Source organism: Ischnura elegans, chromosome X (genome assembly GCF_921293095.1).
Source record: "Ischnura elegans chromosome X, ioIscEleg1.1, whole genome shotgun sequence".
In the NCBI taxonomy this organism is placed as follows: Eukaryota; Metazoa; Arthropoda; class Insecta; order Odonata; family Coenagrionidae; genus Ischnura; species Ischnura elegans.
Genome location: NC_060259.1, coordinates 96941069 through 96954529, shown reverse-complemented (window position 1 = coordinate 96954529; position 13461 = coordinate 96941069). Strand labels below are relative to the sequence as shown.

Sequence of the window (13461 nt, the reverse complement as noted above, 5' to 3'; positions counted from 1 at the left end):
TTAAAAGTTGCTTGTTTCACCTAATTGCTCCACATGCAAGTACAATTACATCTATTTAGAAGTATTTGCAGAGTAGGTGTGTCACAGCCACGTTACATACAAGTTGGATAAAAGATGAACTAAAGCAATAACAAGTCATTCAAAGTAGCTGGTATCAGTTGATTTTTTTTCCTTTGTGTTCCAGAAAACGTACCCTGCCTCACAAAACCATTAAACTCATTACCCACACAGAAATGATTAAGATTCATAAAGGATTATAATACATGTCACATTTATCATTATGATATGTCCTTGTGGCTTCACTATGTGGTTGAACAAATGAATATTAAAGTCACTCTGATCTTGAGTGAAACATGAAGTCTAGGTTAACACCTTTGGTGCTACAAAGCAAAACAATTATGACACAAGATACTTCACTATGGTTAGATTCTCTGATCAAAACTGAATTCTGTGAATTATTGCAAGATTCTAACAGTATAAAATTAACAGAAAAAGGATGATGTAAATGTGATGAAGAATGCATATGAAATTTTGCATCATTTATTAAGAAAAAGGGTGGCGTGTGAAAGGCTAGCCTGTACTGCGAATTTTATGTGGCAATTGGTGCCAAGTTTTTCTTACCTACTCCAATATCTCACTGTAGATAAAATTAAATGATAGGTCTACTTATATGTAGCTCCATTGCCAAGTTTCAAATAGCAGATTTGCAAAATCATTAAAAGAATAGATAACACTGAAAAAAATTCACATAAAAATATCCAGCCTTTCGTATCATAGGGATAGACAAAAAATACTAATCTATTGCATAAAATAAGCAACTGAAGAAATATTCAATCAACTTGCCAGGAATAGATATCTCTCTTGATGATCACCACTACGAGCTGATATTTTTACAATCTTCCCCTCCTTGATGAGCTCTCGTGTAGGGCTTACGAGGTCAACTACCCCACTTATGCTCTCCTGAATATCAAGTAGCTGCTTGAATTTATCAATCTTTTTCATGGCTTCATTAGCATGGTTAGCTGCAGTAGACACTAAATGCAATGCTTCTGTAATAGCAAAAGTAGAATAAACTTTTGAAGAGACAAATTATGATACATCATGGTCAAGGATATATTCACTTCATTACAAAAATCAGCAAGCACCAACTGCATTGGCAGAGAAGATTTCTCGGGATCCACACCATATAAAATCCCCCATATCTCCTTCCAATGTTTCAATGTGCAACTCCTCCATTGTCTGCAGGGATTCAGGAATCCTATGATCCCTAGAAAATGAGTTGCACACCAAAACGTCAGCAGGAGATACATTCAGAGGATCTTACCTTAGTATGAAACTCAAGAAATCTTCACTGCCATTGTTCGCTGGGAAAAAACCACACATTACACCAACTGCATTGAAAAATAACTGCTGATACATGTACATTGACCAAGTTATGATACAACAATATCCTACAACAAAAATATACACAAGGAGTACATATTTTACAATATATTCCTGGTCATTAAAATCAATTTTTAATGAGTTATATAACAGATATTTTAAAATTTCATCTCTCAAACTATCCTTAAATGCATAAAAATTATGCAACAATGCAAATTAAAAGAGTTTATAAAGGCATTTGAAATAATCAATACAGTATTTTGTGAAGTCCAAATGACCAATGACAACCACTTTATATCTACAATCAAATACCACATCCCAAATTTCCAACCACTGTCTACATTCTGAGATTTCCCCTTATACATTAACATTTTCCCTTTCACTTCTCCTGAGGAAGAGAACACAAGGTTATCTCGTTCAAGAGGTAAACTGCAACATGTTTCATTGGAAAACATGAACTTTGAAGAGGCTTTCAGAGCTAGTGAGAAACCTCAATCACTACATTTCAAATGCTACAGGCAACCCATTAATGCGATCATGATTTCTCTTATGCTATAAGGAGGTTTGAATAGGATTTAAGGAAGTTTTTCAATAGTCATGCAATTATAGATTTGAAAGAGGGCCTTGAATACCTCCAAAGAGGTTGTTAAGAGGCTTGCTAGAGGTTTTTTGCTGACAGTTGATTCAGAAAGGATTATATTGATGGTATCTGAAACCTCTTAAGAAATTTTTTTGGCAAACCAAAATATTTTCAAAGTATGATAGAAACAGGGATTTTAAATGTTGTACAAAACCTTCACCAGTAACTTAATTTTTCAAAAGGAATTCAACAAAATATCCTCTCTAAACCAGACCAAAGTCTCTTACAACTCAAGATTTTTGTCAGGATACTGTTCATAAAAATTTTCCAAAATTTATCCATGGTGATTAAAATGTTTATATATTATAAATGTCTTTAAAATAATTTTACTAACATAAATTAATCTATGTCATGAAAATTAAAATTTTTTGCATCAGCATAAAAACACTTTCCTCCATGAGAGTTCTATGAGTGAATCTTTACTCTCACAGTAGGTAAGATGAATGGATTTCTCACCAACAAAATCATGCACTAAGACCAACAAAGCCATATTTAGCACACACTTTGATAGGTGAAGTTCACAGTAAAAAGCTATACTATAAATCTAAATGGGATGAACTTATTATTTCTGATGAGGCTGAATCAAAATCGTATTTGAAATAATTTTATTTCTAATTATAAGATTCTTACTCACAATGAAATTCTATGTGTACATACCATGTTAAAAACTTTCAACGATTAAAATATTTACGAATAACAACACTTTCTTTAACCCACTCACTGCTAAGCCTGCCAAAACGGCAGGATGAGCATATTCAACCGTGAGCAGCAACCACCTAATTAATGGATGCCTCAATCTCTTCAAATGTTTAGGGCTCTAACATTTGAGTTTCTGGGATCAGTTCACAAAATTGAGTCCAAATTGAATGGTTTACACAAAATATATTTATAAATACTATTAGTATTTAATTGCAACCCAGATAGCACAAAGTAAGAGAGTTATCCATTTCTTATTGTTTTCTTACGGAAAAAATTGATAAGCAGCATATCATAAGCTAAGGGGCTTATATAAGGCAAGGGTAAGATTTTAGGGAAGAATAGGTGAGGAATGCCATCAAATATCCTCAGACAACGAGCTATGTGCTAGCTGGGAATGAAATCACCTTAATTATAACAACTGAAAAAAAAAACCTACATGGACTGCGGATGAACAGTTATTATTAGGGTGATGTAATTGATTCCAAAAAAACTTATTATGTATTTCAAAATTTTCTAGAATGGCATTACATATACGGCTTGATTCTAGAATTACCAATGAGTGTTAGGAATAAAAGACACTTTGTTATTAATGAGTGATTTCTAATGAGGATTGAAAAGGAAATCCAAAAGAGGGAGATATATGTAGTTTATGACAAAAATTTCCAAAATTCACCATCAATTTGATGAACTTATTTCCCTCAAAGCTAAACTGAATAAAAGGAAACACATGGTTAGTAAAACCATGATTCTTATATACTGGTTGCTTATCTCCCGACATATTCTGGCTCTGGAGTGTTGCCTTGACGGACGCTTTTACCCCTCAAACACAACTTTGGGCACAGTCGCGCTGCCACTAGGTGAAATATGGAATTAACTGCACTGTCGAAAGCATATACCGCCGCCGACAGCACAGTTAGTTCCATATTTCCCCTAGTGGCAGCGCGACTGTGCCCAGAGTTGTGTTTGAGGGGAGGCGTTTGAGGGGTAAAAGCATCCGTCGAGGCAACACTCCCAAGCGGAGATTAGCAACCAGTATATAAGGGCCATGACTAAAACATGGAGCACAATGTGGTCACAGCAATACAGGCATCCCCCGAGTTACGTAAGAGATGCGTTCCGGCAGACTATGCGTAAGTCGAAATTTACGTAAGTCGAACCTTTGCGTTGGCGCTTCAGAGATTGCTGTATAACAAGTTGTATCGTACAGGAATGAGCGCAACCACATACGCCACCACATCCATCGCTAGAACTGCAAATTTTCACGTTGATTATTGACTTGGGATTTATAAGCGATTTTTCTACAGAAATTAACGAAATTTCGTTCGAGGAATGACAAAAATGGGTCACTTTGTTATTTTTAGCACGTAAAAAACTCTATAACTATTCGATATTTTTTCTACCATAGGTTGTACAAGCGAATATATACTTCTTCGCGCTCGCATTCGAAAATTAACGTAATCATTTGAAATACGGTTATCGCTTACGTAAGTACGGATTTACGTAAGTCGAGACATACGTAACTCGGGGGATGCCTGTAGAAGCTAAAAAGGAGACACGTCCATTGAACCCCAGTGAACTCACTTTCAGTGTCCGTTATGTCCGATGAATCTTCAGGCAACTTCTTTAGGTAATCTTTGAGTAGCATTTCGTACCTTGGCACCCTTTGAATTGGACTCAGCATGTGATGAGAAAGAGTTAGGTTTCCACACTCTGGCGTTTGCTGGAAAATTTTGAATGTAATGAATTAGTCTTAAAGTAATGGTGCCATAAAAATAAAGTGCATAAAAATAAAGTCTAATGTGAATGAGGTATTTAAGTTGGAAAAATAAATAATATAAAGATGGGCCGAGTTAAGTCAGACAAGTCCTTCACTGAAAAGACCACCAAATTGGTATATACAATAAATTAATTACTCAATCACAAAATAAACATTATGACAAGGAAATTGACTACAGCCCAAAAAGTTTAACTATAACAGTAGAAACGCACAAACCATCTGGAGTTATCAAATTTAAGAAATGTTGATCTGCTAAGTCAAATGATTTATTGATTTTTTACCATAATTTTTTTAATAACTTACATGTATTTCATCCATAATAGCAGCAAACCTTTGGTGTTTTGCAGCCAAAATGCCCATCAGGTTCATGGCATTGTCAAAATTTTTCACATACTCAGAATACATTTTAAGGAATGGAGCAAAGTTCTTCATGATATCTCCTATGGAAAGTAAAACTTCATTAAGTATCCGCCTTAGTCTATGAAAGGAAAAGAAGTTCTAACTCATTTAACTCATTTTAAAAATAGCACTCTTTTTACCTATCCTTTTCTCATGATCCCAATTTTTCATTCTCTCTTCCAACTGAGGTAGAAGAAAATCATGATGGAACTGATAGATGGATTTTATGTTAGAAAATATTTGAGGAATCATTTCTTGCGAGAACATGGGATGAGCTCTGTTTTCTTGATCAACACGAAAATGAAATACCTGAAAATATAAAAGATATTCAATACTAAGATCACCACAACTAATTCATATTCATGCAAACGTGGCATTTTCAAGCGGTATAAAAATACTCAATATTGCTAAAAGATATTATTTTATCAGGTTCTTTCTCCTTTTGGCCCTTTAAAGTGCCAGTGTGGATGATGTCTCAATATTGCATGCGCACACTTGCTTCTGATTAGTGAAATGTTAATGAGTTCTACAGTTATTTTAGAAAAAGATATTTCAACAAATTACAGACAATAAGAAATAATAATAAACGTTTTTGATGAATCAGGGCAAAATTAGAATGAAAGACTGGACTACATTTCCTAGCTTATGCAAATGTGAAACTTCTGAAGTTGCAGTAACAATGAGGATGTATTTCAATGGAATAGGAGGAGAAGATCCTGAGATAGTATGACTTTAACACCATAGCAAAAACAATGATCGTGAATGGCTTGTTTCTTTTGAGATAACATGTTTCAATTTCCCCTTCACTGCCAAAGGTTACATGATACATATATATTTATACTACAAATAAAGAACCGAATGCTATGCCAATAAATTAACCAGAGCATCAAACATGAATAAGGAAACATACCTGATCAATAATATGCAGTACATCCACATAACTCCTTTCAGTAGTTAATAGCTCATTAGCTATCTTGTAAGGACGATCCTTTCGAGCATCAGACTCAGGAGGCATGAGGGCCAGGGGATAGTTCCTTGACTCACTCCCTTCATTCTGCCCATCCCAAGTGATGCTTGCATCATCGGTTTCGGATGGTGCACAGCTAATCGGCCGAGGCAGAGAGGGAACTAAGGCATGCCTCAGCTCAGCTTGGTGCACTGGACTGATAGTGTCCGGGTCTGTCCTACCCTTGGAGATGCTCCTTTCGGCATCGTCTTCCTCATCCTCACTCTCAGATTCTGAGACATCAAACCCTGTGTCCTGGTAGCATTGTGTCACTTGCTCAGCACTAAACCTTTAGGAAAAATCCCAATCTCAATTAAATACCAAATAGATTCAACCAACTTCCACTTCACTTTCTGAAAGAATCTTTTCCATACACACTACCTATATATTTAGACTTAAAACTTTCCTAAATTAAAAAAAATTAATTGTTTGACTAGTTTAACCATTTGAGAATCTGTAGGAATATGCAGAGAATTTTGAAACACCATTTTACCTGAACATGCCAAAAAGCGGCAACGTGATTTTCACATATAAAAATTCCACGCTCCATTCCTGATTTTAAAAACTCAATAAATGTTGCAATGCATAACCAGTATTACACACTTGGGGGAAAATATTTTGAGTCTTAAATCATAAAATAAGTCACAACTATACTGAATTAACTGCCACATACTTAACTCAAGGAGAATATTGAAATTTTATAGCATACATTGGCATTCCGACCAATAATACATTAACTCTCTGTGACAAAATGAAAGCAAATATAATGGTGAATAAATGAATAAAAAGAAAGGATCCATGTTGTCATGTAGTGTAAGATAGTGCCCTCTAAATAGAAAACAACCCATATCCTAGCAATGCATGCTGCAACAGAGCCACTAATAATATATTTGGAGTTTTTATCGACCTACAAAAATGACTTTGTGCAACTCCTAAACCAGAGATAGCACTAATATCTAGTCTCAGAGGGGGCAGGTTGGGGCTTGGACTCCCTCTCTGATGTAGTAGGTATTGAAGTGCAGTATGGCATGGTATTTGGAGGAGGCGACCAACAGCTGAGGTCATTTGCACCATGAGGAAAGGGTATGGAAGGAATGGTGGAGACAGAGGCGAAGCCAGGAATTTCGTTTGGGGGGGTCCAAAACCAGGGGGAAAATTTTTGAAAAACAGGGTAATGTGTTTTAAACTAATTTTATCACTTTTCACAATCGAAAAAACTTCATTTGATAAAGAAATATTTTGTAAATAATGATTTTAAATACTTTCTTTTCTTTTATGCAGGAAAATAATTGTGTTTTTAATTTCGGGGGAGGAGGGGGTCCGGACCCCCAGGCATTTCCTTAGCATGCACCCAGTCTCAATTCACCACAGTCGGCTGTTTGCCGAGGAAAATCGATTCCATCACACACTTTGCACTCTTGCCACCGGGAAGGGGTGAAAGGTAGAGGGAAGGTTATACCTATAAGTGTTCACAACACTGCCGAAGTATTCCACCGAACTCCTGCACGACTGCATTTGGATCTTGTTCTCCGCGCAGCCCCGCACGCTGGACGGCGGTGACACGAGGAACGGGTTGAAGCGGGGGAAGCCGCCAAAACTCGCCAGCCTCGGGAAGGAGTGCGGCTCTCCGGGGGCGTCGCGCGGCCCGCGGCTCGCCGCTGGGAAGACCTCGGCCGCCGGCGATGCCTTGGGCCGCAGCACGACGCCGGGCTCGCCGAGGACCCGACTGCCCTCCGTGGAGGACGACGACGACTCCACCGAGACGGTCTGCTCGCTGAATCCACAGCTGGACGAGTGGCTCCGCACGAACTCCTGGTGGAAGTCGCCCTCCTGGAAGCCCATGGAGGAGGAGCGGATGGGGAAGATGGAGCCCTCGAACAGCGTGGAGAAGCGCTCGAAGCTGTTGGGGCCCGCGCCCGCGTTCACTTTGCTCCACATGTGAAGGAAGCGCCGCGTCTGCTCGTCGCTCACGCGGTGCACCAAGTCGGCGGCGAAGGGCGGCGGCCCGAAGCCCTCGGCCTTGCCCGAGGGCCCCAGGCGCACCTTCTCCCGCTCCATCGCTCTCTCGCCGGCCACGTGGTCATTTAAGCGGGCCTGGACCTGAAACACACCATAAGACGTACGTCGTGAACTCCATTTTCTTATTTCCTACCTTCACAATCGACAATTCTGTGTCACCGAAGGCCTTCGTCAACGACATGCCAAACACACCACAATTTACATGTACGCAGACGACACGGCTATTGCACCCACATCATGCACGGGAGACACTAACATAAATAAATTAAACACTTTTTAAAACGCCTACACAAATGGACACAAACATGGAAGATACAAATCAACGCAACAAAAAGCACGCACGTACACTTTTCACAACGCAAAAAATTCATTCCACAAACATCTCAAGACATCAACAAGAAGAAGATAACAAGAGATACAACACACAAATTCCTCGGCGTCATTCTAGCTGGCAAATTGACGTATCAACCCCATCTGAAATATTGCCTTTCCAAAGCAATAACTGCTCGTCAAGCAATCTCTTGCCTTTCCATCCCAACCAGCTCTCTTTCCCACAGTTCCCGCATCAGAATACACAAGTGCATCATCTGGCCGGTGTTGCTGTACGCATGCGAAATCTTTGCTAAAAACAGAACCTTCCGTAAAAAAATAGTCTTTCCAAAATAAATCTATCCGTCTCCTCCCTAATATTAGCAAGTTATTCAATATAAATCATGTCCGAAAAGCTCACAACCTCCCAACAATCTATGATTTTTCCCAACTTTGCAAGAAATATAAGTCCTGGCTGAAGGGCACAGGTAGTACACTAATTACAGACATATGGGACAATGATCCAAGCATCCCAACTACATACGCACTGCCTCACCAAATTACTCGCCTATGAGCCTATCCTATATCTGAACCTCCTTTAATCACAGGTCTTTCAAAATGCATTTTACTGTCAATACTTGAATGCACCGTTGAGAAATTGTTACGAAATTAAAAATTGTGTAAGACAAAACAAAAAAAAGAAATAAGAGTGAAAAAAACATATTAAATTGTTATATTAAACAATTGTATTGCAAAATAATTAAATAGTGATGATCTGTCCTCATCACGGCCTTCCTATTCTTTGTCGCGCGTTCATATCCCATTCAGAATTGCCAACCCGCGATGCACAGCGAGGAGAAGCGACCTCTTTCTTTTTTCGGGTTAGTCGAATTTTTTGTTTGTAAGTTTTTTTGTGATTTGGGTACATATAGGCCAGGTGATGTGAGGCCTGGGGGGACATTATTGTGCAATCATCGCAAGTGAGCAGACAGCGGTCAAATCTTGCCCAAGGCGACCACACACGGGAAGCGAGGAAGACGCTGGAGACAACGCAGCGGAGGCAGCCGGAGCGAGGGATGCAAAAAAGGTCCATCCCGGAACGCAGACTATCGGTCACAACGGTGACGGAGAGAATCAGCGGAGCACGAGCGAAAGCAGAAAGAGCCTTCAGTGTCCAGGCTTTCACGGCATCGTCCCGAAATTCCCGGGTGGGGACCACCCGGAGATTTTGGGACGCCCACAGACACCGTAGGAGACGAAAATCACATACCATGGAATGTGAACGTAGGATTCAAAAGCAAATGTAAATGTTATATTAGAGGAGCAAGTAAAGAAATTTTTATAAAAATATGGAGCTGGGTGTAATTACAAGAAATGTAATGACGAGGAAGTAAATAAATAGTGATTGGGTGAAATACATGTAAGTTGCGCATTCTAAGCGAGAGAAAATGATAATATTGCGGCAAACCTCATACTTATTAACAAGTATCTTCTTTTATCGTCAAGGGAATCAATGGCTGACGATAAAATGAAATATAGTTGCCTATTAAAATGAGAGAAATTGATAACATAGCGGCAAACTTCATATTTAAATAAAAATATGTTATTGTTTTGTCGAGAGAAACGCCAAATGATGATTGAGTGAAATAATAGTTTATCAAAAATATCTTTTTTATGTCAAGGGAGTAAATAAATGATGATAAAGTGAAATAAATCCTATTCTAAGCGAGTGAAAGTGATAACATAAATGAGAGAAAGTCATAATATGGTGGCAAACCTCATGTTTATTAACCAATAACTTATATTTATGTCAAGGTAATCAATAGATGATGACACAGTGAATTATAGTGGCCTATTCGATGGGGGAGAAAGAGATAAAATTGCGGAAAACCTCATTATTTACTCGGTGATGAGGTGAAAACTAAATAAAACGTACAATGCGCACATGAAACCCACTAGTCGGTGGCCGTACCTTTTTGGTGTCGGTACGGCTACCGACGATCGGCGCCGCACCGATCGGGTGAATAAAGAATCGCACGACGAGTCGGTGTGACGTCCCACCCGACGAATCGGTGCCGCACCGATCGGTTTGGAGATACAGAATACGGCCCCCTCGTCCCGCGCCCCACAACCCACGTAATTTCTGTTTGAGGTGAGGTCCGAGGTCACGCATCGCGCCTGGCCCGGTTCCGTGTCGGGAGGTCACAAGCTGCATTTATGAGTTTATTTCATGTAAAAATGTCAAATTTTCAAAGAGAAGACACATTAAAAGGTTATCTCTTTGTGACTTTGGAAAGAAAGAAGCATGCAAGGCAATTTTTAGGAAATTTTGCCGTGGGTGTGGGATGAAGTGCAAAGGTCATTTTGAAGTGAGAGCTCACCCGTGCATTATTGGGGAAAGAGGGGGGCTGAAACCCTAGAACCCCCTTCCGCTGGCGGCGGCCTTGAATCTATGAACGTTTTTCGACTCTCTAGTCTCCCATTGATTTCCAAATAAAGTTGGCAACCGTAAGTGAACTCCATTGGCTCTTAGTGCTCTCAAATGACCGTTGGCCCTAGAGGAGTAATCACCTCGCACCTTATCGAATCACTCTCGTATCTCGCAATACGCACATGCGAGCAGGGCTTGCGAAATAATATTGCAGAAGATAAGCAATTCCTACGAAATTTATAAAAATGTCGAAATGGAGGAGATGAATGTGGATAAAATAATGGGAAAGAAGAAGAAATGCTAACGACGATCGGGAAGGCTAGAGATATTACCGTAAAAATTGAAATTCCGACACATGAAAGAGAATAAAACACAAGGAAACCACAGGAAATTGGAGTCAGAAAAGGCTGTTGACATTGGGGTTTTAAGGGGGGAAACCGCCACGGAAGGGAACGGAAAAATGAAGGTCAGTGTTTCAGGAAAAATGACAAGATTTCCAGGAAGGGAATATTAGAGGCAGCGTAAGAACTGGGTAGATGTTTTCAACGACAGTAAAAATTTGATGAGGACGGCGAGCGACAGCGTACGTACCGATAGTCTCTACAGCGCGCATCGGTCACTAACGATAAAATATCCAAGAATTTAGAGGTGCAAAGATAAAATTATATGACCAACTTTAGGGTAGCTGGCGATATTTTGCGGAAATGTATAACAGGTAATATGATCACAGATACACTAAAATTGTATGTTCTTTTTAATCGTCCGACCCAGGTTTCGACACTTTGTCATTGTAAAAGCTTTGAGAATGGCATAGTGCCATTTCCTAAAAAATTATACACCTCGTTTGCATTCTAGAACTGATTATATAGGAGAATCAGAATCTTTATTCAGCCGACTCGGCGACGCAAAGGCGCCCACATCTCGTACTGGCATCTATCCCAACAACCAGGGATTAGACATCAGCAGAGGCTGACAATTCTCTTCCAGAATCCTTATTCTACTCGCATGCAACATGAAGCAAAAGTCCTCTGAATGGGATATAACGCTGTGTATCGTTAGGCATCTCCCGTCAACAGCAGAGATACAGCAACGCGAGGTTTCTCTCGAGGTTTATTTACACGATTTAAGCATTCAGCAGGGTAGATGCGTCAACACTTGCGATAACGCAGTCTCAGAATTTGAACTGGGGATGTTACGAGTGCATTTTTACTAAATCGCCCCGTAGGACGCAGCATTCACGTACGATGATATCGAAAGAACTTTGCTTCCAGCAACTTTTCCCTCCAAAATGTGACTCGCCAGCAAAAATATTTTGCTTATCTAATGATATCATCCTCGATCCATTTTCTTAGAACTGCGTAGCCAGCAAACCGCCAGGATATGATTCACCACAATGGCAGGTGAGTAGACGTCGTGAGTAGGTACTTAATTACATGCTTAGCGGAGAGACAGAGTAAGTAAAGTAGTCCTTCCATGAAGTGAGACGCCAAGCCATGATCCCCAACTACCATACTAATCTAAATCTATTTGTGTAATTGCAATCTATTTTTCTAAATCGGACAAAATAAATACCAAATTATCTTCAATCAAAAAACAGCTAAAACTGTTACTAGCTAGGGACATAATCAGGGCGTGTCCTATAACAACATTACACAAGCAAAAAGTTTTTTTAATAAACCTGAATCAATTCAGATTAAATAAAATCTTAAAATTAATTTCAAGGGAATGAATTTCGGTGTCCCATCCTTCGCAATATAATCGCGAAATGCAAATCGCTGCAATTATTGCCTCTTAACATAACGATTCCTCCCAGTATCTACTCCCACATAACAGGTTCTTCCACCACATTTAACCTTGGCCTTTCTCGGCTTAACCTCCATTTTTTCGTCGTTTCATCTTCCATCATTTATCATTTTGATAACTCAACCTTCACTAAATCTCTCATTAAGACCACACAAACCCTGCACGCGAATCACTCTCTTTTTCGTCGTACACAGCAACATTGGAAACCACATTCTCTCATGCTATATCAATTACACAACGCATTATCCTCTATAGTTTCCTTCAAAAATGGCAATAGGTAAACAGACTATCACATCATTCAATCCTCTCCTTCGTTTTACGCAGCGTAAGTAAATTCCGCAGCCGAAATAAATAGGATTACAATGCCAGGCATTTTCATTAAGGATTTCAGATGGGAGGAATAGGAAATAATTATCAAATTAAAAGAAAAATATTCTCTTCGAGAGAGTTAAACCCATTCTTCACGGCAATAATACTAATTATTTTGTCAACTCAGTGCTAAGAGCATTATTATAAGGAAGTAAAGAGTCATCTCAGGCATGATCAAGTGAAATATCACATTGATAGCATAATGCCGATTTAGAACGCACATACGTCTAAACAGGTCGAATTTATGTTTGCCTAGCCTACACCGGAAAAATAATAATTTTTCCGCTGGTGCTGAAGCTTTTCAGACATTAATATCACAAATAAAGTGTTTTTCACTTGAAATCCTAGGTTTCTAGGGCTCAATCGTAAACGAAAGCGGGATCATCGACCCAAAACGCCGCCGCCTCTTGTCACCCCCAACACCAAAGCAGTCATTAAAGTAAAACTTGCATAAAAATGGTATCTTTCCATGCGATTGGACCAGAAGACAGGTGTGCTATAGGAGTCACTATATCGATCGGAAATGGTTCGTCATGGGAATAAAGCGAGGCAGGCGGAGTCAATAGACAGCGGTGCCGAATGATTTGGGGAAATTCCCCCTATTCACGACATTGCCGCGGGGCCAC

At 39.4% G+C, this 13461-nt stretch overlaps 1 protein-coding gene across 1 annotated transcript in view; it reads right to left on the bottom strand.

The window, feature by feature from the left end:
• The window catches only part of LOC124171821 (FYVE, RhoGEF and PH domain-containing protein 4-like), a 112268-nt gene that overhangs the window by 14327 nt on the left and 84480 nt on the right, over window positions 1-13461 (bottom strand). Inside the window, exons 2-7 of the mRNA XM_046551162.1 lie at window positions 7364-8004; window positions 5809-6193; window positions 5039-5207; window positions 4803-4939; window positions 4304-4442; window positions 844-1049 (exon numbers count right to left, since the gene is read on the bottom strand). Of these exons, the coding sequence (XP_046407118.1) occupies window positions 844-1049; window positions 4304-4442; window positions 4803-4939; window positions 5039-5207; window positions 5809-6193; window positions 7364-7962 (1635 nt within the window). The 5' untranslated portion in view covers window positions 7963-8004. The remainder of the gene's footprint in view (window positions 1-843; window positions 1050-4303; window positions 4443-4802; window positions 4940-5038; window positions 5208-5808; window positions 6194-7363; window positions 8005-13461) is intronic.